The sequence below is a fragment of the Pogonomyrmex barbatus genome, unplaced genomic scaffold (genome assembly GCF_055798465.1).
Source record: "Pogonomyrmex barbatus isolate J1 unplaced genomic scaffold, ASM5579846v1 scaffold5, whole genome shotgun sequence".
Taxonomy (NCBI): Eukaryota; Metazoa; Arthropoda; class Insecta; order Hymenoptera; family Formicidae; genus Pogonomyrmex; species Pogonomyrmex barbatus.
The window spans coordinates 5,074,735-5,101,251 of NW_028297149.1; the positions used below are offsets into that span (position 1 = coordinate 5,074,735).

General features: G+C 41.7%; 1 protein-coding gene and 1 long non-coding RNA gene across 9 annotated transcripts in view; one reads left to right on the top strand and one right to left on the bottom strand.

Annotated features, from left to right (window-relative positions):
- The window catches only part of rhea (Talin_middle and talin-RS domain-containing protein rhea), a 46,902-nt gene that overhangs the window by 5,318 nt on the left and 15,067 nt on the right, over positions 1–26,517 (bottom strand). For 3 of the 8 annotated variants that reach the window (XM_089082076.1, XM_089082071.1, XM_089082073.1), the window contains 11 exons: positions 11,861–12,053; positions 10,036–10,437; positions 9,657–9,927; positions 9,079–9,582; positions 8,647–8,744; positions 7,953–8,041; positions 6,742–7,200; positions 6,592–6,627; positions 4,410–6,220; positions 2,297–4,199; positions 1,397–2,143 (listed from right to left, as the gene is read on the bottom strand). In XM_089082076.1, coding sequence (XP_088938202.1) covers positions 1,397–2,143; positions 2,297–4,199; positions 4,410–6,220; positions 6,592–6,627; positions 6,742–7,200; positions 7,953–8,041; positions 8,647–8,744; positions 9,079–9,582; positions 9,657–9,927; positions 10,036–10,437; positions 11,861–11,999 — 6,459 coding nt within the window. In that variant the 5' untranslated portion in view covers positions 12,000–12,053. Of the gene's footprint in view, positions 1–1,396; positions 2,144–2,296; positions 4,200–4,409; positions 6,221–6,591; positions 6,628–6,741; positions 7,201–7,952; positions 8,042–8,646; positions 8,745–9,078; positions 9,583–9,656; positions 9,928–10,035; positions 10,438–11,860; positions 12,054–17,091; positions 17,292–18,913; positions 20,022–22,775; positions 22,918–26,517 lie in introns of those variants that run through there. The other 5 variants (XM_089082074.1, XM_089082068.1, XM_089082072.1 and 2 more) reach the window with 5 other exon arrangements.
- Positions 23,049–26,517, top strand: part of LOC105423523 (uncharacterized) — a 54,831-nt gene continuing 51,362 nt past the window's right edge. The window contains exon 1 of the long non-coding RNA XR_016140498.1: positions 23,049–23,186. This is a non-coding gene — a long non-coding RNA (uncharacterized LOC105423523). The remainder of the gene's footprint in view (positions 23,187–26,517) is intronic.

A 26,517-nucleotide genomic window follows, 5' to 3' on the forward strand; every position in this document is an offset into this window, starting at 1 on the left:
GATGTCATTTTGAGAAAATGCAAATAGATTAGTCGTAATGTTGCAAATTTTTTAAATTGATAATTAATACGGAGACCGACGCACCTCGTCGATGTCTCGTATTTAGCAACTATCGTGTTCTACATAAAAATATGGCAATATCGTTACTGGCTATATTTCGTTTATTATAAGACTGCGATAGAAAGTGCAACGGCAAGGGAGAAATGGAAACTTGTTCGGTGCTACATGAGTAACAATAAGTCGGATGTCCGTTGAGCCGGCTGAGAGCTCTCGGAAGTGGATAGCAGACGGATTAGTTCCTCCTCTTGATCGGACACGAACCATTCCGATTCCGAGCCGCCAACGTCGCTCAGATGCACCAACTGCTGCTGCAGCTGCTGTTCTAAGACCTATCCGGGACCGGCCAGACCAAAATTGTCAATAAGACTCGCATTAAAGTCCACCATCGTCGTTCAACATTCAAGATATACAGACAAAGTGCCACTACTGCCGCTGCTAGTAAACTCGACATCGCATCGAGAGAAGAAGCATGTACAACAGGCGGAGAGCATCGTTAAACAAACAACATATTCTCTACAGAACAGTCGTGTCCGCCAGATATATAAAACACACCCCGTTGCTCAGGTATATCACACACATGGAAGATAGATACGAAGCTGAACGTGGGAAACGTGGTTCAAGGTGGACTTTAATAGCCGCCGATCGTATTTTGGTCTGGACGCTCTGATCTTACAGAGAACAACGGCGACGAACGCTATGAATTCTGCGTAGACGCTACGCGAGATTTTTAGTGGAGTAAGAAACGAAATTGGTTAGAGACAAAGACGCTCGTCAAAATTCAAGTCGATTAAAGTCCACCCCAAAAAAAATGTCTCTAAGGATAAACACTTTCCATGGTTACATTCAAAATAGCGTTATTAAAATTGGAGGATTAGGCAAACGCCAGATTTGTTGTTAGTCACCACAGACTGTTTTATAGGGCTAACTTTATCCTACGTAAATATCTCCGTAAAAGGAAATACATAAGTTATGTAGATAAGTTTTATTTACTTCTAAAACGACATTATTAGAATTCAGCAAATCAATTAATCATAAAAACTCTTATTAGAATTTTATTGGAATATTCCTAGGTTTTTAGTCTGCGAAGGATGCTTGCTAAATTAATATATTATACATTAAAGCGTGGAATTGTTTATAAACACATTACTCCGTATATTTAAACAAAACTTTTTCCTTCGCCGAGATTTTCGCCAAACAAATATACCCATTCTGATTAGAATACTAAGCGACAAAGAAAGCGCGTAAATAATCAACTCCATTCTCGTGAGACTAGAACGTCATATAGATAGATGCCTACAGAAAGGAGAAAGCGAAGAATCCAAGATAGACAAATTACCTTGGCGGAATCTTTGAGATGTGCCATACTGGGATCATTAATGGGCTTGCCGCTGGCGGCTTTCGTGGCGTGTATGAGATCGCCAAGTGCAGATGCCACGTCTTTCACGGCATTGATCAGCATCACTTGGGCCTCCGGATTCTGACTGCCTAAACTAGCAGCACCGTACTTGACGACTTCGGCGAGTTGCACGATCGTCGATACTGCGTTTTGCGCCGCGACAGCTAGTTGCTCCTGCGAGGATGCTGCTCCAGCCACTAGTGTCTTCGTGTCCTCGACCAAGGCTTTGGCGGTCTGCAGAATATTTTCGCGATGATCGGCAAACGTATCACCCTCGTTTTCGGCGTGTAATGTGCCAGCGGTGGCGAACATGATGGTAGTATCAAGGTCGCCGATAATGCCGGAAACCGTGCTGGCGGCGTTGATGCATGCCTGAGTACCACGCGAGCCTGCCTGCAAAGCAGCCAACACCTGCGATACTTTCTCGGTCACGATCTTGCTGTGCTCCGCGACCTCTCGCTGGGCGTACGCGTCACCAGGTGACATCTGGCACGTGCCAGCGGCACGCACGATGTCCGCGCAAGCTCGTCCGAGCTCTTGAACACCTGTACGAAGTCTAGCGGACACGTCGGCATTCGATGCAGCTGCGGATGCTCCGGAGGTGTCGCGAGCAAGTTGAGTGTACTTGTGCGATATATCGACAGCCAGTGGTCCCAATCTGGTCACATCGGTGCTCGATTTGGTTGACTGAAATTAAAAAAGTTAACTCAAACTTTATTCCTTTTAGAAGATTTCATCACAAAAAAATGGCAAGTCTTTTTTGTATTTTCGCTCGACATATGCATTTAGATTATAAAACAGAATTTAAAATTATTACAAAATTAATATCAAGCTGTTTACCATTTCTTGTGCCAGCCGAGCAATTTCCTTGGCAGCTTCGACCATTCTTGTTTGATAATCTACGTAAGAATCTACGGTGTCGATAGTAGACATTCGATGATCCTCTAATCTCACCATCGCGCGAGAAATTGTATCAATCAGACCAGTAACGATGCCTGCAGATGTTGATATAGTTTCCAAGGTATTTTGCAGTTCCTGAAGTGCGTCTTTGGTAGACTCGACGGTTTCGTCCACTTCGGTATGTAACGCGACAGCCTTCGGATTGCCGCCGGATTCCTTCGTAATGTAGATCAGTTGCAGCGCGGACTCGGCCACGGTCTTTGTCTGGTCTAATAGCACCATCTGCTGTTTAGAGTGTACCATATTGGACGCGGCGCCAATTGCACCGGAGACCAGCGGTTCCGAGTAAAGAGCAATTTGATTAACAGCATGACCGACATTCTCCGCTTCGTATTTGGCAGCAGTGCGCAATGGCTCGAGTTTCTCACGAAGCTCGCTCGCACTACTCTCCATCTGATCCGTGAATCCCTGTACGGTATTTTCGCGGCGCGGTATCAGTGCCTGTGAAACCGCGCTCAACGAAGCGGCATCGAGCTCGCGGATGCGGGCTGATAACTTTTCGATCGCAGCATCGCATTCCTTTTGACCAGGCGCCTTATCGCGAATCGACGCCACCAGCGATTTGATCGAGTCACTGACGCTCTTACTGTGATTTGCCAGTAATTGCCAAGTTGGTGGATCTTTCGGACTGACTGCAAGACTCTTAGCCGCCTGTACCATGGCGCAGGAACCGTCAATGATAGACTTACCGGCGCTGGTGATCGGTTCCTGGGCAGCTCTAGCCGCAATGGATATCTTGGCTGGCTGACTCGCAAATTCGGGAGAACTCGCGAAAGTGCAGAGATTATCGACCGCCTCGAGAAGAGGTTTCGTGGCTTCTGCACACTTCTCGCGGTTGACGTCGGAATAATTTTGATCAAGTGCCTTGATTTCTTTAACGAGACACGCTGTAGAATTAGCGACGTCTTTCGCAGACTGTACAAAGTGTCGTTTGGCCACCGGGTTGCTGGTCTTGCTGGACGCCAGCCTACAGGCATTGCAAAGCGCGCTGGTATGCTTGGCGATCATAGTAGCGGCCGAAAGCACTTGTTGTTGCGTGCTCGTCGGATTGCCGAGGCTCTGGCAACCGCTATGAATGGCTTGTGCTGCTCGTAGAAACTGCGCTTGATCTACCAGACCTGGCTTACCCGCTACTGATGTAGGATCGCTAACGCCTGCTAAATAGGCTGCTTGAGCCGCTGCTTCGATCAAGCCGCAAATCGAAGAAGAGACGCCACGTACTGCGACGGAGAATTGCTCGTGCTCCGATTTCTTCGCATGATTCGCGATGCCAGTCATACCGTCACCGAGACTCTTACTTTTTTCCATAACGGTTTCTAAGCACTCGAAATACGAGGCATCGGAGATGGGCTCGCTTGGATTGTCCAACAGAGACCGCATGGATTGAATATTCCTGATAGCATTGTCGCATTCATTTTGTCCGGGTGCCGCTGATGTGCACACGTCCACAAGATAATTTATAGAATCGGTAACAGCGCGAGCCGCTGCCGAGAGTTGATTCTTCGCGTTTGGCGTCGTTGGATCAGCCGCGATTGATTTAGCGGTAATGAGAAGCTTACTGGACGTCATACTAATATTCTTCAATGATACTACTACTTGGCTACGAGTTTCCACCGTCGTCTGACTCGCCATTTCCATACTTATGCATAGCAGATCCCCGAAGGCATTAGTGAATTGTTTCGATGAGTTTGCGAGCTGTATAGGTGAACGCACGGATGTTACCACGTTCGATGACGCATCGTTTAGATTGGCGGCTGCATTGTTGAGCTCACTCTGCAATTGTCTGTAAAATAAAAATGCAAGCTATACAAAAAATTAAAATAATATGCATAATAATAAATAACTATATCGTATATATTACAGTATTGTTATAAGTATATATACTATAGTATTATTACACATTACAGTATCTATTTATATGTTAATTGATGTTAATGTTTAACATAGCAAGTGATAAAAATAATGCGCGCGAATTAAAACAAACAGTATTTACCCATAACTCTTGCTCGTTTGAGGAAATTCGTTCATGTTGAGCACTTGGGTCATATCCTCGATGGTGCGTATCGCTTCGTCTACGTCTCTCTGTCCAGGCAGACAAGATACGCACTTGTTCAAAGAAGTGGAAACATCCTTAGCGACTGCAGCTAAATTGGCCTCGTTTTCAGGATCATCGGGATTCTTCAATACACGTCGCGCTTCTTTCACCAAACGCAGCGACCGCAGGATCACGTCATCTGCTGTCATCAACACCTTCTTCTGCGTTTCTGGTTGATTAGATGTGGCGGCTACGCCACGCACGGCATAAGTAAGCTCTTTTAAGGCCGATGCGGTTTCTCTAGCGGCACTTCCGGTGTAATTCTCATTGCCCTGCTTGGCGGCGGACAACAGCTGCGCCATAGCGAATCCAACGTTCTTCGACGTGGCACCAAGTCGTAATGCGGTGGATTCCGTCGTTTCTTCCGGTAACGGTCTTAACGAGGCAGCTTCAACAGCGCGATAGAATTCACCGAGTTCATCCTTCAAACTATTTATTAATTCTTCTGCGGCATCGAGCTCCAATCCGCCACAAGCTTCTCTCGCCCGCGTCACCGCCGACCGAAGATCCGCCAATGATGATCCCAATTGTTGCGACGTGTTGTTCAATTGCATGGCGGATGCCTGATCGGTGACTGTCGGCAAAACAGCTCTAGCTGCTTTTACAACAGCAGTGCCCGGCTGTAGAAATTGTTCGGAAGCGTTTATCAAGTTCAATTGAGCCGTAGAGTTATCCGGTTGTGCCTGCGTACCCTTTACTCCTGATACCAGATGTGAAATGTGCTGTGCCATCATACGACATTCCATATTGAGTTCCTCTTGGCTAGCCGGGTTGGTATTATGATGTCCGGCACCAGAAGACGCCGCGATACATTGCGTGGCTGTAGACGCAGCCTGTTTGGCACATGCCTCTAGACGCGTGATAAGTTTTCTACGTAACGCCGGGGTTGCTGCCGCTGTAGTCGCAGCTCGCAATTCTTCTGCTGCCTGTCGCAATTGATCCTGCATCTTGGCATCGTGTGGGCTACTAGCACACTGCCGTGCCGCTTCAACCATTTTGGCAGTAGCATCTGCGAGTAGTTTCGCTGCTGCTAGCAAACGCTGCTGTTGTTCCGAATCCGTCTGCCTCTCGGCTTCGCCTTTGATACTTTGAATCAATTGTGCGGTAGCTTGACCGACCACTCTCGCCTGTCGTACCATTTCGCCGGCGTCACCAGTACTAGCGAACAGCTTATCCGTCGCAACTAAAATAGTTTCCACCGCGCCCTCCTGGATGGATTCCTTGGCGCGTTCTCTAGTCGCGGTTTTGATATGGTTGAGAAGATCGTTCAATGTACGACTGACTTCTGCGGCAGCAAGACTCAACTCCTTGAGTAAGTTCTCGTCGCTGCATGTTTCGTTGCAAACTTGGGCAAGGCGTTCAACCGCTTTAGCTACTTCACGAACAGCGTTCATCAATTGTGTCTGACAAGCGGGTGAATGTAAAGTCGGTGCAACAACTTTGGCACAAGCCACCAACTGAGACGTAGCTAGCGCACACTGAGTTGCAGCCGATATCACTCTATTCTGTGTAGCGGAATCTTCGCACGTGGCCGCTATATTCTTCGCTTTTAACACGAGAGCAGCAGTAGTATTGGCCACAGCCTTAGCGAGCGCAAGTAACATGTCTTGCAATTCGCGATTTGAGTCATCTTCTTCCCCGATAGTCGTCAATACTTGATGCGATGCTTCACCCACGCGCGACGCCGCGTTGAGTAGATTTTGTCGTGGCTAAAATAAACAAAAAATAATTTATAAAATATATAAAAATATAAAATAAAAATAGAAATAAATGGAAAAAGAAAAATGTCTGAAATATTAATTCGTGCGTGATGAGCCTTTTAAATATTTCTAAAGAAATTACATGTGCATCTTTTAACTCGCCTATATCGCACGTAGCAATAAAACTTGTAGAATGCTCTTACATCTATTCAGTTATGTACATTTTAAAATTTTATTGATATAACATTTGCATTTCAAAGATACGGACGGATTAAAGGTCAAATGTTTGGGAAATGTCGAATGCATCTGTGAAAAGCAGGTCTAATATTAATAATAATATAATATTATCTGCGCTACAAAGCTCAAATATTAGTGCTTACATATTGTCCATACAACGTAGACGTTATGTAGAAGGGCTGTGGGGAAAAGAGGATAGTTGAAGTATTAAACTTTACATTTACAAATTAATCACGCATTAATTCCATATTATACTTCTTTACGCAGCTCTCGCATCGCTGTAACAAACTCACCTCCTTAGTCTCCGGCTCAGTGGCCTTTAGTAAATCCGAAAATGCAGAACAAAGTTTCCTGGCGGCGTCTAATAGTCGCTCGCCGGATGACTCGTCGTCCATGAGAGCAGCAATCATTCGCACCCCCTTCGTCATCTCTGGTAGATTTGTGGCAATTGTGGTAATCGCTGCTCCCACTGCGGTATGATCGACATCGTCCGCTGGCCCAGAAGTCAACGTGACTACCTGTGCGGTTGCGGCGTTCATCGCCGCGATTTGCGAACCCACGTTCTGTTTGTGGGTGTCGATCGTCTGCTCGATCCATCTCAGGGACGCCGGATCAGTGCCAAGTTCAGGTAATTGAGCCTTCGTAGAGAGTTCCGTCTCGGCGATGTGAATCACCTCGTGACCCGCGGTGATGGTCGATAATAAGGCACGTTGCGGTTCGGATAGGACGGATGTCACCTTAGTTTGCTGGACCTAAATTAGGAACATTTATACATTGCGGATGATTCTTGAAAATCTGATTGATTGGCGATAGAAAATGATATTTTTCGTGTAAACAAATGCGAGCGGAAATGAGATATTTCGCTCATGACAATCAATCAACGAATATAAACGTAATGGGCGTACATAACAAAGCGATAAACTGCAACAAATAGTTGCGGCGATACAGAGTTTACTGATCGATCGATTTCGACAAATATTCTGCCGTGAGGAAGCACGAATCGCAAGTTAGGCGTACAGAGATCTTATCTGTCCAGTAAGCGCTGTACCGAGAGAAAGTCGATCGACGGACATGAAACACAAACGAATCAAATTAAAGAAGTAAAATGAACGGTCTAGTAAACTGAATAGTAATGGATAACTGAAAATGTTATCGTGGAGTACCTACTCTGTGTCCGCAATAGAAGGCGCCTAGCATGAAAATAAATTTAACCGTCTATTAGTCTCTTAAAATTTCGCTCTTTAAGGTGCAATATAATCTCATTGGTGCGATCTTAAATATTCACAAAATAACATCATTCCAAATATATATATATAATATAATATAATCAATCGTTAATAATTACACAGTAAAGACACAGTGCGTTTATCTTTACTACGTCAATATTCCCGAAAAATTTCTAATTTTTACATTTCGAGGCGCATATATATTTATAACAAGCAACTAAAAGACACCGACATCCATGAGCTTGAGAGCAGCTTGGGCGATTTTTAACGGAGCTTACCATAGGCGGAGCATGAGCGATGTTCACTTGGCCACTGACAGTTGTGTATTGGGCACCACCTATGTGACCGGTTCCATATGGTCTGGCTCCTACAAATCACACCATGCACTCTAACTCTATGGCTATATTTACAATTATTGACAGTCCCGATCGAGTCCTCGATACCGTGAATCTGTTTGTTTAGACAATCGTTTTTCATTGAAAGCTCAAAGCGAATTTATTGTATGCTTATTACTTTGTCTTATAACAAGCAATACTTTTACGGATGCTTGAAGCCAGATAGTGTATTTACAAAATGAAAAGTGTATATATATATATATATATGTATGTACAAAAATATATATAACTAAGCTCCGAGGATTCAATCGTGCAAAAAAATTATTAATTAATTTCTCTTTCTAAATATATTAAATAAAAAAAAAATAAGAGCGATATATCATAAAATTTACAATGTTTAAGAATTTAAGGTATAATTTTCCAAACCACAAAGACAATTTATTTTTAAATTGTTGCCGTATATATTCAAATTTATATAAATTGCATAAAATTTTTTAAGACAACAATTATACATATAATCGATGTTAACAATATCTTTAGAAACAATTCAAATTAAATTATCTAAAAATAAAATAAAATAAAAAATAAAATAAAAAAATTAACGAAATGAAATTGAAGAAAATGAAATTTTTCTTACCGTCTCCTCCGGCCCTCATAACAGCTGGTATCGCGACTGAGACAGCTTCTACATTTCCTTTACCAATATTGCTCGTTTCGTGTTGCATAATGGTGGCCCTGTCGAGTGAAAATACATATATAAAATGCGTCCCAATTTCAGTCACGTTATTTTTATTAAACGCGAGTTATACCCGCTAGAATCGGAAACAGTTCGAATGCACTTATTTGCATGGCGTCTTAGAAACTCTTCCATGTCCGCATCAGATTAACACGAAATATTGACGTGACGTGATCGAACGTAAGTCGGTCGCTTCACAGCGAGTACGGCTCTCGTCGAGAATTGATAATTGTTCTAACAATTCTCTCTTAATGACTATTATTACTTCTGTCCACACTCGGCACAGAGTGTTTGTGAAGGAGCTAACACGTATTGAAAGCGTGAAATACTTACTTTAGTGGCGATACGCTGTCTTCAACCATAGTAGATCCCTCATCTCCCTCGATACCAAAGTGATCTTTTGCTTTCTGCTTCTTCAGTATAATATCAATGTAACCGGCGATCAGCTGGAGTATCTGCTCTGCTTCGGTAGTTTGTACACTGTAATATTGATCGGAATAGTCGCCGAAGTCGAGGGTGAAAGTGTTCGGCGAAGCGCCCCAACGTCGCACCGTCGTCAACGGCCACGTTTTTAAGATTTCCTTCGTTTTCTCATCGAGTCGTAAAACTGAATCTTTTGTCACGCCAAGCAAACGGGGCACCAGCTTGTTTTTACCCTTCATCTTCTCCTTCACTAAGAAGAATGTGACGCCATACGTATTCAACGACCTGGCGGTTTTCGTATATAGAACCTTGGCGTCTAGCTCGGAGAGTCCAATATGTTTCTTGTGCTCCGCATAGATCTTCTTTTCGATTCCTTTCACTTTCACATACGATTGCGGCAGAAATTCCTTAAGGCTGAAAAAAAGGACAATACAAGTGAAACGTTAATCGATATAGCGTAAAGAAATCACACCGAGTGTGCAACTCACTCCAGGAAACCCGGCTTATGCTTCTCCTCCTTGTGATCGCCAAACTGGATTTGACATTGGATCCCGGCAAAAACACAAGCTTTTTCCTGCGTAATCGGATGCGTACCGTCCAGAATCGCATCTCGCGCTTGCACATACAATAGCGACAATTGTACAGGATCGCGACTGTCGATGTTTTGGTCCGAGAAGAAGAATTTCCTCCTCAACAAGACGGTTTCGGATTCATCTATGCCTTGTTCGCGCAAGGTTTTACTTGGATCTATCCAATTCACTACAAATCAAACAAGATCAGAAATATATTTTGCTCTAAAAACTCTTGCCATAATATCTTTGTGAAAATTTTAAGTTAAATATCTATCAACGCAAGCTCGATTGCTACCTTCGTCGTCGGTTTTTAACTTCTTCCTCAACTGTTCCATCTTGGCATCTCTTTCGCCTTTCTCCTCCTTCTTTCTTTTCAACGTGAGTGTGCCAAAGTTGCCAGGTTTCTGATTCTCGTTTTCGTCCTCTACTAATTCGCGCACTAAGGAATATTCGTCGTGATTTGTGATGCCTATCTTCGTACATATCACCACCATGAGATTGGCCACGGGCTGGCTGTCGTCGACTAACATGGTCTTCAGCGTTCCGTCCAGCATACGAACTCGGAGAGTACGAAGTTTACGACGATACTCGAGTAGATCTCCATTCCTCAGGATATAGTAGTCGAGATTTCGCCCGGGTTCGAGCCAGACTCCCTTCTTCACGTCCTCATCAGCGAGAAACAGGCCGTAATCTTTCGCTACGAAAAAAATAATGAGCTAACGCATCTCAGAAATGCATTTCTTTCAGTTTGCATTAGAAAAAAATGTTTTGTTTGTGAACCAAAATTTTGTTGAAGCGACACAGTAATTTCGATTTTGTAGTTTTGTTCGGTAAATATATCGAATAAAATCATTTAGTTAGTATAAAATATTATTTTTTTTATAGTACACACAAGTATTTTTTGTTATTTATATTTTATTATTTACATTTGTTTTTTGTTATTTACATTTTCCTATTACTATTAATCCTTTGTTATAGCAACAGATGTTAACAAAATGAATTTTTTTTGCCTTTTCTTCTTTATTTAATGATAGCTTTATCACATGACATATCCAATCATTTATAAATTTATATTTACAAAAATAATAGCTTCACTATATACGAAATTTTATTTACAAAGTAAAGAAATATATTTTGCAGAAATTAAATTTTCTGTTATGTAAAATAAAACATTTGGCTGTTAAAGAACTTCTAAACAATTTTGCTGAAGGCATTAAATTTTTTTTCCTAATGTGTAACTTATACTTAATACACAGAAAGAATAGTTTTGCTAGATATAGATCTGAAAAATAATTGTATTTGGCTATTAAAATAATTATGTAACGTTTAAATTAATTACTAGAATATAAAAAAAATTTTACAAAACTTTATAACATCTAAATGTTCTGTAATAATTTTGATGGCACAATAAAGTTATTTTTCAAATTTGTATTTGATTAAATTTTTAGATTCCTACAGCAAAATTGTTCTTTCCGCATGTATCATTTTTATCAAATATATTTAATATTTCCTATATATTTAGATCCAAACAAGAATGTGCATATCTTAGAAATGAATAAAATTTCTATTGTTTTGATTAGGTGGTGATGGATGTATAATTCTTTATGCGGAAAGAAAAATTTTGAGTATTTAAGAATTTAAAAGTATTTAAGAATTTAATCAGATTAAAATTCAAAAATAATTTTATTGAATCATCAAAATAATTATGTAAGGCATTCAAATTGGTTATTAAAATATCACAAATATTTTCAATACAAGCTCATCATATTTAAGCGTTTTGCGTAATTATTTTGATGACCCAACAAAATTATTTTCAGATCTGTATCTGGTAAAAAAATTTTTAAATACTTTAGCAAAATTCTGCGTTCTTCCCGTGTATATTTCCTTTTATTGCATGAATTCGCAAATGAGATACGCCAATATTGCCGGAATATTCAATCTGTATTTCTCTGTAAATAATATTACCAACGGTTGAAGAGAATTAGTATAAAATCCACGTGTATCTCATCCGCGCGAAAATAATTTCTATATTTCGTGAAAAACGTACAAAACGCATTGGCGAAACACACATTTCCGATACAATTTGCTGAAAAAAAAAAAAAAAAATATCGAGCACTTACGTTGACCCATGTTGCTGGCCTCAGCGAGTTTTTCCCTAATGATACGACAGGCGTCGTACACCGACGTGCTAGGATCGAACTGCATCATCTTGGTGGCATTCTTCTCCGGTATGGAGATACGTAAGGATAGGGTGGCCATTGCGATCGCCTGAGGTGACCTTCTGCGTGCGCGAAAACCTCCGGAATCACTCGACTGGAAAAGACAGGCCGCGTGAAACAGGATTACGGACATCAATCAAGAGACGGAGCGACGGTTTATTTGCAGAAACTAATTAAGCGTCTTGTAATCGCGCTTTTTATCGGCCGGCGATCTGCCGGTGGTATTTATTCTCAAGACGGAAGTTACACCGATCGCGCGCGATCCGCGGCGCGAAATTATCCCGCAAAATTATCCGATAATCCCGGTATTACGTAGACGGCAATTTAAAGGATTATGCATCAAGAACACGCAGCTTCCGCTTTACAGCGAAATTGGAACGCAACAAGTTGCAAGGATCGACTATTATTGCGCGTCCCCCCCCCCCCCCCACCGCGTCGCGATCTAATGACGGACATCGTTAATATAATCATATATATGTATATAACGTATATATGAATATATGAATTTAGCTGTATTGTTCGTGTCGTTAGTCCACTTCGGTCTGGAGGGTCTCTCGATTATTTGCGCCAACGACACTGAGAAAGTAATCGTGCCGCCATACTTGCTCGAGAGTGAGTTTCGCTTCGTGTGCGAGGAGACCCCATGTGGTTTTTCTCTCGCGATACCTGGAAAAAATGTTAAGGTACGGCCGCATCGAGTCGGCCGACGACGTCGGAACGACGTGGAGCGACCACGACGACGGATTAAAATTGATCCGCGTTAGACTGAAAGAGGAAGCCACCGTAAGACTTCTCTGTCTATATATCGATCTCCCATAGCAATACGTACATACTACGTAAAAGAACCCCGCACAAATCTTATGGAAAATGGAAAATTCTCGATCAAATTGTTTCAAATTTTAATATTTTGTAGCTCATGTCAAGCTGATTAAAAGTCCTCATGGGCACAACCTCCAAATGCCTTGATTTTTGTTCCAAAACCTTCAGAAGGTATTTTTATTTTATATAAAGATATAAAGGCCCCCCTTCCGAAGGGGATTGCAGAAGTATGAAAACGGTAATAAAAATATTCTTGAATTTTTGAGTTCGAAACTTTGAAATCGGAATTCCAACATCTAAAAATATACGAAAAATGTACAAAATAATGAAATTCTCGCTTGATACACAGCTCCGACAGTTTATAAACGTGTAAAACACCCCGAGATAATGTCGAGATATAATTTGAGCGAGCAGCTTCTTAAGAGGGAAGATGAATGGGAACCCGTACCGTTTAATTGTATTTGATCGCCTTAATAAAGATTACCCGGGGTAATAATTGCAGAAAGAGAGCAAAGGGGCACATTCTGAGATATGAATAGATTAAATCATGACAGCGAATTGAAACGGAGTGTCATTATCCCTTCAGCGGTATGGAGCGCGCCAGGGGTGGCGCTGCCCCGAGTGCAGCCGCTCCTTCGTCGCTTTGTCGGAGAAGATTGCTATCTTCCACGCTAATTTGCGAGCCGCGAAACGCACGCATCTTCTAGCGACAATAAGCGCATCGTTAAGATAAGTCACGAGGACAAACGTCCAATTTCGTTGTATTCACCCTGGACCGTCCGATCGCAAGCCGATGGCATTAATTTACGCATTTTTCCACGTGCGATTCCTGTGAGAGGGGGAGAAAGAGAGAGAGAGAGAGAGAGAGAGAGAGAGAGAGAGAGAGTCAAGTCAAGAAGAAATAATAATGCCGCATAAATTCGTCGCAGGTATATACCCCTACGCCAATGTGGGTTTCCACCCTTAAAAGGTTGCCAGGCAACGCCGGTCTCTGACTGTGTCAAATTCCGAGCGTAACCCCAAGCCACTCTCGTGCAGCTATCCTTTCTTACGAGCGCTCCCTCTCGTTCTTTCCAGTCTCGCCGCCGATTCATCCCCCTCCTCCCTTTCTTTCTCGCTCGCTTTTCTCTCTCGCCGACAATTTTCACCCAATTAACGTATGGTTTTGATTTCATTGCGCGTGTCGAATTTCTGACCTAGAGGATGATTATCGAGCGCGAATGTGTCAGCTGCCAATAGAGCGTGCCAAAGTTGTGAAAAATTTATGTCGGGGATGATAATTGTCGAGAACAAAAGATTTTTGAAGTTGGTAAATATTTTGTCAATAAGGCTCAATAATTATTAGAAAAAGCGATTCTAAATTGATATATAAATTCAAATTCACTATAATATAATTTTTATTACATCTACCCAAATATAACAAATATGTATATTTGTTTATTTAAAAAAATTTATTTTGACAATATTAAATAAGAAAACTTTATTGATATACGAAGTTATATGAGATTGCTACGTTTATGCGCTTGATTAAGCGCATTTTGTTCCTAAAGATATACGGATCTCTTTTCTCTTTCTCTCCCTTCCTTTCTCCCTTCTTCTTTTTTTCTCTCATGCATCACGAGCATGACGAGCGATATCGCTGAATTTTTTTTTTTTTCAAAAAAGAAGAAAAAGCAAAACAAAGTGAATATCTCAATCTGGTGGAATGTAGGGAAAAAAATCGCGCAACAGGCAATCGCTCGCAGAGCCGATGGCGTTTCACTGTGAAATTGAAACCATCGTTGGCTACAAAGTTACTTCGTTCAATTCGCAATACGTCACCTTCCCTACCCGCGCACGAACTCGATTCAGAGGGAATGACCTCATTACATACAACTGGATCATCAACTCCATACATATTGCCAGTGGGATGGAACCACTTCTCGACAATGCTGGCACTGATATTGCTGGAAATTGAATATTCTTACGGGAGGGACGTCGCGCAACGTTATTCATCGTGAAAGGCCGGCGATAAAGTGGCGAACTCTTTGTTTCGTGAACGTAAAATTCGATTCTTTATTTATACGAGTTCAATTAAACGGACAATTAAAAACGCGCGAGCGTTTAAAGATAATAAAATAATCTTAATAGACTTTTTTTAAACAAATAAAAATAGCAAGCATGACTTGTCGATAAATTATCTCACGGATCTTTCACGGAAAATGAGAAGAACATTTTTCTAATGACCTCGGCGAAAAAGCAACGCGCGATAAAAGGCGGAAGAAACAAGCTGTTACGAGCGGAAAGGAAAATTTGTGTTTTCATAACGTGATAAAACCGTCTCCTTTATCCGGCGATCTTCTCGGTACACGCCCGCGTGTACCGAGTTGTTCTTTCAAGCCGTACTCAAACACAAATAGGGCTTTCATCTCGATCGAACTCCAATATCTCCCTTTGACGTATTAAAACAAATTCCTGGCCATTTTATTCTCCCTCGTACCATCTAAATTCTTCACGTCGGATCTTCCATTTCGGTATGGTTGATTGCCCGATATATACCGGACACACTGTGTTTTCAGCGCGGTAGTTTAGCGGGAGTTCGAGAACGAAGCGAGAGGAAAAAAAAGGAAGCAAATGGAAAGAAAGAGAAGAAGGAGAAAGAGGAGGCGGTAGAGAGCCAGTTGCGCGATTGACGTTAATCAAGAATTTCTAAAATTAGACATCGTGTATCCTAGTATCCGCCGCGATGACACTTGACGCGAGCTAATTGAGGGCGACAGTCCGGAGGAGAGGAGGAGGGGCGGATGAGGGGCGGGGGGGGGGGGGTGAAGCACGAAGACGCGATTGTGCGGCCGCGCTTTGCAAAATCGGCTAATCCGGTCTTCGGATTCTCTAATGGATCGCGCCACATACGCGCATACGTGCCAATCGGTCGAGAGGCCGCCGTCGATTATCCGTGGAAACGTCGAGAAATCCATAGTGGAAACGTGTTAATCTGTCGCCGCCCGGGCTCCCGTCATTTATCATCGCGGCGCAGCGCGCGCGCAATTGAATAGTTCGGGGGCATTATTTACCCCCGCGGGCGAGCGCGGTAAAATCTCGTGCGATAATTCGTTGCAAAAATTCCATCCCCGCCGGATTCGGCGCCGGACAGCGATTTTCATTAATGACGCCGCAACGGCGCGTCATAATTACTGATAATGACGGACGGCCCTGAACGGAGCCCCCCCCTCCCCCCCGTGGAGCCTCTCCGGATTAATCTCTATGCGATTACTCTTTACGCGTTTCTCGCGAGCCTGAATTAACTGAGGCCTTAACCGATCTCCTCTCCTCCCTCCTCCCCCCCCCCTCCGTCGCTTTACCGTTATTCTCGCGGACGGAACTGCGGAAAGAGAGTTTCATTTAAACTTCCAGTCAAGTTCAGGCCGCGTGACTCCACCCCCCCCCTCCCTCCAAACTCGGACGTGATGTTACGTGATGTTACATATCTGTAACCGGTGTTTTTGCCAGCGGCAAGATGATAGCGTTGCGTCCGTGTGAGTATTAACAAGGCCACGTCGTCGGGCGCGACACAAGCCTTATGCATATATTCCGCGCAAATTACATTTCCTATGCATTAGAATATACTTCACATCCTACTTCGCGAGATTAATGCTGATAACGTAATTTCCCCCGTTAGCCCCTATCGATAGTACCGTCTTAATATCATTCCCTCGATCACACAAAATCATCGACAATCGTCCACCAATTCTCTTCTTGCAAAAAGCCCACTTTTTAACACCCACTAATTAATGAAAATAAATTAGAGGACGACGGGTATCAATAATAAAATCTGATCGGTTTAATGATTACTAGATACGATTACTACTAACCGCTGACTGATTAAATTACTAATTATGACCGCCAGTGTAGTCATCAAGTAATCATGGAATCCAGTAATCCATTGATTAAAAAGCAATTGCGCGTTTATAATTAATTTAATATAACATAATGTAATACGAAAACATGTATCGCTTTTAATGAAGAGAGCAATAATATTTCGTCCGATAATTACCAATCAATTATAAATCGCAAATGTAATTTTTGATGAATAATTCATCTCGATAAATAATTCCATTTCAGCGATGATTGCTGTATTAATTCTTAAGACCTTCGGGCGTTAAAATATTCATAACAATAATTGATCGCCCCTCCCCCTCTCTCTCTCTCTCTCTCTCTCTCTCGTTAATACCCCCTCCCCCGTGGCAAATTGTGATTGGCATAAAAAGGGATGTGTGCAATTTGCCAAATGAGATTCGCGCGAATAGAAAAGCGTGTGGATATAAAACACTTACTGCCATTTACTTTGGCCACAGTATGTAGCTACCATGCTCCATTCTCGAGACGAATTATAGCGTCGTCGTCAGCTTTTTTAACTTCATCACCGCCTCGCGAGGAGGGTAGCAGTCGGTCGGTTCTCACACTCCCTACCCCACGAACGCTTTGGCTCCACATTTTCCATCTTTCTCCCCCCCCCCTCTCTCTCTCTCTCTCTCTCTCTCTCTCCCTTCTATCTGTCTCTGTACCCTTGCCACCCTTTGCGAATGTCATCACATTTTTCCGCGCGTCACTATCCCAGTAAATCATAGGAAGGTATAAAACGCGCGTGTTGTAACCCCTTACGGGTTATCCGAATAACTTATCAACTCCAACGAGTATCCCGATAAATTACGAGAATATTGATATATCGAAAGAATTAATTTTCGCAAAGAAAATTTATTTTTCTTCTGTGTTCTTTATATTCCCATTTCCCAGACAAGTAGGAATATTTCATTGAATGAATCATAGACAACTCGATCCTCCATTGCCAATTATCCGCATCTAAAGCTCGAAGCTCAGGTAGATATTTAAATAAAAGCTTCAGCTGCTTTATAGTGACATACATTATGCGAATTTACTTTACGATGTTAATTTCCTAACATATTGCGAGACGGGCTGTTACAATTACCCCATAAAGTTTCTCTCTCGCGTTACATCGGCTTTGACGCCCAAAAGGTGATGAGAAAGAGATCCTCTTTATTCTCGCGATACTTTGCTTTCATTATACTTACGTCAAATAGATGCATTAGGGGCGCGACGTGAGGCTACAGATAAATGCAAATATAACACACTGTGTATGCGGACATGACGAAATAAAGCAAAAATGGCAATTCGTCGACGTTCACCGGCGTGAATCGATTGAATGAAATGTTTGTAAATAAACTTCCACCGACGCAACGAAAGTTTTGATAAATTCACTTGTAAAAGTATGAAATAGTAAATGCCGTTAACCATCTAAATTAAATGAATATTTCATCGAACTGAACAAATAAAGCCATACAGCTTCCCGCAGTAACGTTACGTATCAAACAACTCTATAGGACGAAAGTTTTTTAATACGCAAGAGCATCTCTGCATCTCTATTCTAAATCTAACGTTTCGTCTAAGCACTTAATTTATAAAACATCCTCAGAACAACATTTAACTCATAAGAAACAATCGAACCTCATTTTCATAAATTGCATGTTATCATATCAAGGAACATGAGGGAGGGAGAAGTTGTCAAAATCATATCACTCAAGATATGATTTTATTGTATTTCCTATTTGGCACTAATTTATATACAAGTTAATATTGAAAATTATAATTTGATGTTTAAGAACATCTAATACTATCTGTTTACGTAATTTATTTATATTCGTATTTTGATAAGAGCTGGCGAGTTAACGATATGATTTTGACAACTCCCCTTTATTATGAACTTATTTTAATTCATAAAATAAGTTTTATAAAGATCTGAGCTTTATATATTTTTTTATATTTATATAAGATAAAAAATAACTTTTTATATTAATAAAATTAAAATTGTATATATATATATATATATATATTTTTTATATATATACTTTTATATGTTTTTCATTTCTTCAATTGTCAAAGTGCCGATTTATCTCTTTCGTTGTCAATTGTCTAACAGCATCGCGTGTAGCAATCTTATGAAACGAGGCATGACGTTTCTCGAATCTGAAGGCAGGCAAATGCCACGTGGCTGGCTAACGAGCGATGACAATGAACGTTGACGTTGATACATAATACGAGATCACTGACCATAAGAGAAGTAGTGGTGATGATATTTACCTGCGGCGACGCATTTTATTGGCTTGCTTTAGCGGAGCCTAGCAGCAACTACATCTATACATCTAATTTTGGCTATTGGCGACTCCTATAATACCCAGGATCGTGGAATGTTGGACGCCGGTTGACGCCGTTTCCGATGCAAGCTTCTCGTATAAAGATAATTTACTATCCCCACGAAGCTGCAGCACGGGTTCAACTCCATTCCTACTATTTATTCGCGATCAATTTACGACGAGCCCCGGTAAATCCCGCTATTTACATCGATATTCCATTAAATGACCGATCGGCGCTCCTCGATGAACGAGCTTGTTCGTAGACGCTGAGATCCGCTTGATCAAACAAGATTAATATTAGGAATATATTACAACAATGACAAATAATTTTTAATAACGAAAGAAATTTCAATTGGCTTTTTATTAGAAAGAAACATATGGCAAGCGTAGTTCAGCTTTTCGAGTTGATGTAGGAAAGAGAAATTATAAGATATAGAATTAATTATTAATTAATAAAATAAATTAGATTTATAGAATAAATTAAAATATTATTCGCAAAATACAAAATATAATTCGAGAAGCTAAATTCACTCATTGACAATAGAAAAAAAAAACAGGATCTATGTACTTCCGGGAATAAATCACAAATCGCGCAAGTCGAACTTGCTTAAAATCAAGAGTTAAATGATATATATGTTAGATTGCGTTATCTTTCTTGCACTTATCGATTGGTTTTATTTAGTATGACTCCCGCACAGGTGTTACTGAATCGCTTCGATTGCGAGGATCGATGGCTTCGAGCGAACGCGAGTCTCGCGCAACATCCCCGACCGCGTGTGCAACGCGCCGCGATCCGCGCCAGGCCCACCCCCGTGAAACCGCGGACGTGGCCGGGGTAGGGATTCGCGAGCCTCCTGGGCGACGGGTGAAATCCCGAGGGATCCCTCGAGAGAGAGGTGTGTGAGGACAAGCTCGGTCGGGAACGACGGACGCGTCACTTCGATCGCCGGTCCAAAACTGAATGTGCCGCGGTTCGAACTAAGGCTCGAAGGGTAACCGAGAGGGTTGGATCGGGGAGCCACCCCTTGCTCGCTCGCTCGCTCTCGCGGTCCTTCTCTCTCTCTCTCTCTCTCTCTCTCTCTCTCTCTCTCTCTCTCTCTCTCGAAGGGGATGCGGGACTCCAGGGCGGAGGATGGGATGACGAGCAAAACGGGGGAAGGAGGGGGATCGGAGGGGGCATCGCTACGACGATTCTCTGGGAACTACATCGGGCATGTTCGGGGCTTCTGCGCACTAGTGCCCCAGTAACACACCCCCGTATATCAAACGAGGAAATTTCGAGCGTCATGCGAGCACAAACAAATCATGCCATCCGTGGCCGTCTCGATTTTTCACGATTTTCCTGACGATCGATTTCTCGACCATTTTCTCTTCGATTTGCTTAAAAACTGAAACTTCAACTACAATCTCATAACTAAAAGAAAAATAACAAGTAAAAAAAAAACATTCTTTTATTATCTATCTTTTTGAAGACATAGATGATCGAAATATCGATTAATGTATCGCTTCGTATTTTTTAAGAAAAACAATTCTGCATGTTTCTTATCCTCTGTTTTTTCCCTCGTTTTTCACGCTTTTCTGGTCGCTATTTTTTTCACTCACATCTTAAATTCTTCTCTCTTACGTTACGTCTTGCAGATGAAGATTCGTGAGATGTTTAGACGAATTCGCGCCCGAATCGATCGCGCTCGTCCCGATGTTGATTCGAGAGATTCGCGCGAGGCTCGGAGCCAACGCTAACTGGAACTAGCATTATTGTCGAGCCGCAAGGAATAGTCTGCCGGGATTTCAAATAAACGTGCGCTCATGTGTCTGGTTGAGTCGTTTTAACGTCTGGACGCTTGTGAACCGGGCGGTGACAGATGCGGAAATCATCGATTCTTCCACCACATCGGTAAAGGATTAAAATAAGATGTGCCCGCGCGCCTTTGCCGCGCCAGCTCTCGATGAAACGAGAAAAGAGATTAAAGAAAACGTATATATAGGATTCCATTCGTAATTTCGGCCAAATTTAGAAACAACGGAATTTATTCCGGAATATCTTAGGCGAAGAATAATTATTTCTGACGTTAATTTATACTACATTTCGCGAGGAATTATCAGTCTAGAATTAGTAATGATATAAATGTTATAAAGAAATATTTAAAGTATACTATCAGGAGAGAGAGAGAGAGAGAGAGAGAGAGAGAGAAAGGGAGAGAGAAAATCATTCAAATCATGTCTTTAATTTTATTATAAATGTCAAGCGCTGCAAATGTCGTCCAAGTGTGCATTGCCACATAAAATCGCATTAGAGATTCGGTATACTTTTAACCTACACATCACCAATAAACCCCGGGCGGTTACTATGTCTCTATTGGAAGCTCTCTATTGGAAAATGATTAATAATACTTGAATGTGTAAACGAGAGACTGTACAGGTGAAAACTGTATTGTCAATAACGCAGGTCTATCGGCAAAACGTCAAACTCAGAAATCTATATCGTTTGCTCGTATCACATTATGAACCTTTTATTTTTGTTCAAATAATTATTTAGAGTACTCTCTCTCTCTCTCTCTCCTTCTTTCTCTCTCCTATCCCATTCTACGCACTGATCTGCATTGTAAATTTTTACAAATCGCCTTTGATTCTTTCGACACGGTTTATGACTGTTTACTCGCCCTAGTTGCATACCATTTCTGTATGCTCGTTCATATAAGCAATAAAGAATAATAAATATTCTTTAATGAAAATCCTGAATATGGTAATTAATCTCTACCGTAAAATTCAACATCGCTGGTTTGTGGATTCCGAAAGACCAAACCTATCTCGTTTCGTCATTTAAAATAATTTCACGGTACGGACGAGTTTTAAAGACAAAGAATTCGACGTATGTGCGTGAATGCCTGATTGTTATTACCGAAGTCTGCCTCCCTCGATATTGGACAATTTCGGGACCCCGGAAAGACGACCCTCGTATTATACTATCTGATTTCGAGATCATAGGGGAGTTGTTATCACGACTCTCTCTTAATAATTGAGTATATTATCTTGATTATTCTACGGCAATCAATTTTATTCAACGACCTCTGCTTGCTCATTTGTCCGTTCGATTCGAGCGTTTTCGGCAGAAATCAGAACATGTAATTTTTCAAAATACGATTCAACAGTGGTTAACGTTAGAAAAAAAATTCTGTCAAAAAATAAGTGTATTATATTTATTATATATATATATATATATTATATTAAGTTTATTATATTTTTACTTATACATATGTTTATTATTATTTATCAAAATATATTGTTATCAAATAATCATGCAAGAACGTTACGCATACTTATTTATATAAAGAAGTAAAAAATGATTTTTAATTGACGAATTGTATAGATCAATTTTTTCCAAGTATTTTTAATCGGATTTTATACAGCAAAACTGCCTCGATTTATGTCAAAAAAATAAATATGTAAAATTTTTTTTCAAGCAAAATTAAACGTGACTATAAGTCACGCTAACGTCCTACTATTTATTTAATCAAAATTTTATAAAACTACTAGAAATACTTAACAAAATCCTCGCGAGTTTACAAATTATAAAGTTTTAGCTTCAGATCAAAATAGTGTAGTACATCAAAAGCACCCGCAACACGACAACGATGTGTGTGAGTGAGAGAGAGAGAGAGAGAGTGAGAGAGAGAGAGAGAGAGAGAGAGAGAGAGGGAGGGAGAACGGAGAGGACGTTATTCTACTTCGCTAAACAATCGCTAAAGCTACAGCTCGCAAAGATAGCCGAAACTCCCTTGCATCACACAGCTCAGTAGTTTCTTACTCACCACATCGGTGTCATCGTAGTGTCACTCGATCGCGCTCGTGGGATCTCTTCTGGGACGGATTCTCTCGTCGCGCCCGTGATCGTTCAGCGCGAGTTATAAGCGAGATGGAGAGCACAGACGGAGAGACAGAGATAGAGAGAGGCAAAGCGAGACTTCTGTACATCTACGTGAAGATTTACGTAGTTCAGGAGGGTTGATCCTCGTTGACTGCACGCTCCTCTGTCGGATCTTCGGGAACGCGGTCGTTCGCCCCGGTCACAAACGGAGAGGAGCGGTAAATCGGGACTAATGTAAAAGGCACAAGGAAGGGACGGACGGACGGAGTTCGGGTCTCGTTCGAGCCTCGATCGAGGGAAACGAAAAAGATGGAGAGACGAACTTTCGGAATAACCCGGACGGACTTGGATCACGGTAAGGCAATCTCGTGGTTGGATCGATAATCGACTGGGAGGGAAAATAAGCTCGTTGGGTAACGCTCGTCGACGAGCTATTTCAGTCTGGAGCGAGAAAGAGCGGGTATGACAAACGGGAGAGTGTCTCAAAAAGTCTCGTAAAAAAAAAAAAAGACAGATCTCAAAATGAGAACGATTTATTGTCACGATCTCTGGACGGCGATTTTAAGGCACGGGGAAGTTCCGGGGGACGCGACAGCCGTGCGCCACATCGCACGATGATTTCCGGCGACGATCGTGAAGCTGAACGGAAGTGGAAGCGACGTGAAATCCGGCGCGCTCTTCGATCGGCGATATTTCTCTTCCGGGCAACCGCGAAAAAGCGAAAAGGCAATAAACGGAGAAGACAACCGCAAATGAAATCGCGAGGAGTATTTTCCGAAAATTGCAAGCGAAACCGCATGTGCGTTTTTCGGAGGAGGCTTTCACAATACGGGCTTTGTCCGCGGTGGAATAACAATGGAATAAATTCTTTTTCGTAAAAATTCCTAATACCGCAATGGCTCGAGAGAGGAAAGCAAAAGCAAGAGCAGAAATGAAAGTTTGTTTTACCTGAGAGAGACCGGCGGGAAACGTTAAACCGATTAATACTGCTTGCACGTCCGGGGGCCGGAACGATCTTTCGCGAGACGTCTTTCACTGCGACGCGGAAGTGGAAACGGTGTCGATCAGGTCGGCGTCCGATCAGACTCCTATCTTCGCGAAGCCGGACAAACAGAAACACGGGGAATAAATAATAAGTGAGCGAAATAAGGGTGGCACGTGAGAGGTTGATAGACCGATTGAAATCAAACGTGAGGGAAGGAAGACGGATCAAATGGGAAGTTCTCGAGAAGCTCGGGAAGCTCGGGAAGTTCGGGGACGGGAAGCGAGTTTCGGGTGGAAGTTTGGAGTCGTCGGTGACGGTGCGAAGGGTCGAAGGGATGGGAAAAGAGAGCGAGGGTAGAGAGCGAGGGCGAGGATGTTACCCCGACGGCTGTCGCCAAAGAAGTGATAGGTCTGCGGCCTTGCGCACGGTACCCGAACCGAGGGCGACGTAGGGAACCGACGGGCACCCGTCCGAGGGGCGCAGACGCGAGGGTTTATCGGTGGACGAGGGCGGCGACGATTGGCGGCGACCGTCCGACGCTACCCCGACGCTTCCTCGTGCTCCGCCAATTCGCGAGGGGGTGAATCGTCCGCTCGGCGAGGCCCCCCTACCACCCTCCCCCGCGCGAGAAGATCACGGGTGCATCAGCGTGGTGCCGACCCCTTCGAAATTCGAATGTCGTATCGCGCTATAGGACGTCGTTGGCCCCTTTTCGCCCCCCTCCCCCGCCCCCCCTCTCTGCAAAACGAAGGACGAAAGGGCGAGCGAATGTTTGCGACGCGACTTTCTGCCACCGCGAAAGCTAAGATCCACCGACGAATTTGACAGTAAATTGCAGTAATCGAAATGACACCGTTCGAATTTATAGGGTGATTATGAGGATGCAGTTGCAATTAGACTAATGATGTTGCTGTAAAGACCCCAGGCTTGTCGGTATCATTCGGTCGTCACTATCAAATGGAAACGTGAACAATTCCAATCCTAATTCGTTTCATATTACTATACGAATGTTAAACAATTTAATCAAGCAATTTAAACAGTTTTTTTTTTTTACAATTACTGCCAATTATATTTTCCACACTTTTGCGAATTTTATTTTTAGTTCTATAGTGTTTGAACATTCGAGGCATAAAAATATTTAATTCTATAAAAGCAGTTTACGAGTTTAAAAATTTAAGAACTTTTTTGCATTATATAGTTGTCACTCTTAGAAATAAAAATTCTAATATCTTTCTTTCATAAATAGATATATTATACATGCTGCATTTTTTTCCTTGTTATCGAATTTTCTTTCTCTTATATTCCACTTCTTGGCATAAGAAAGTTTAACTTCGAAATCTCTATTGAAAAATGAATAAAATAAAAATGTTACACGACATATGAGTTATAACGTGCTCTCCACTAATGTAACACTCCCGTTTCAATGCTTTTCGAATAGTGAACCAGTGAAAAAATTAAATAATGAGGCGTCAGTACGCAAATCAGATTTATTTACATCACGCAGCTTGAGCTCTCTATCGCTTAAATTATGAAAATAAATTACGCGCTAAAAGACCTCAGAGAGATATGGACGCCCAATGTAAACAGCAATATCATCTCAGGTAGCATATACGGCGAATGATAAGAAATGATAATGCAAGTCCAAAAAGAAAATTACTCCGTCAATCTATAGCTTTTTCGAACGAAGCACTTTAGCGGTTGTCATTCAGATTGTCAGAACATCACAAAAAGACACTTTGTTTTACTTTACAGACCGTTGAACGTTGCAGGGTAATTTTATATATATGTATATATATTTTTTTTTTTTCGAGAACTAATTCGCGTTAACCAATCGTTAAATTTTATTTTCGATTCGATTGTATTTCTAAAAATATATTTTTATCATGCGATCTAATATGGATCTTACGTGTCGAATCAATTTGAGTATCGCTTACTCGATAATCCAATGAGGGAAAAAAAAAAGCTTCGATCACACGTGAGAAGAAACGTGGTGTAAGATCGGATCCGATAATTTCCTTAGATATGGGCTTAAGTTGTTGGCCGTACAAAGATTCGAAATCCCCACCCCAGTCGTGGTGAGAAGCGGGGAGGGGGAGGGGGAGGGAGACGCGAAGGGATGATAATGTGAGTCTGCAGGCGGGAGGTCTCCTGCGAAGAGGATGGGGAGTGTCACTCAGGAGCACGACGTGTAAGGGAATGGTCACCATCCCGGGGGGTGAATTGAGATGTACAGGCAATTTATGCAGCGAGCGGCCCGGAAGTTGGCGGGCGACTACTGACCATAAACCTCGCAAAACATCGCCGAGCTTTTTTCTCGAAAAAAGAAAAAAAAAAAAGAAGAAAAATCAAACGCGAACAATCGAATTTTTCGCACGCAACTAATGTGACGTTTCGTTATACATAGTTTGTCAATTTTACTTGTTTTACAAGACATTACTTTCCATTATAATTCATATATGTGACAATACGAGAAACGCTATTACATCATATAATATAAAGTATTACTTTATATGTTTAATTTTTTTTTTATTTTTCTTAAATAAACTCATATCTATAAATTCAGAACGAAATAAATAATGTAATAAAATTTTATAATTGCACAATTTTTACAAAAGCTGCAAATAACATAAAATAATAAATTATTTTGTAAATATTATAAATATGAATATTGTTATAAAATGTGTGATTTTTAGTTAGGAGG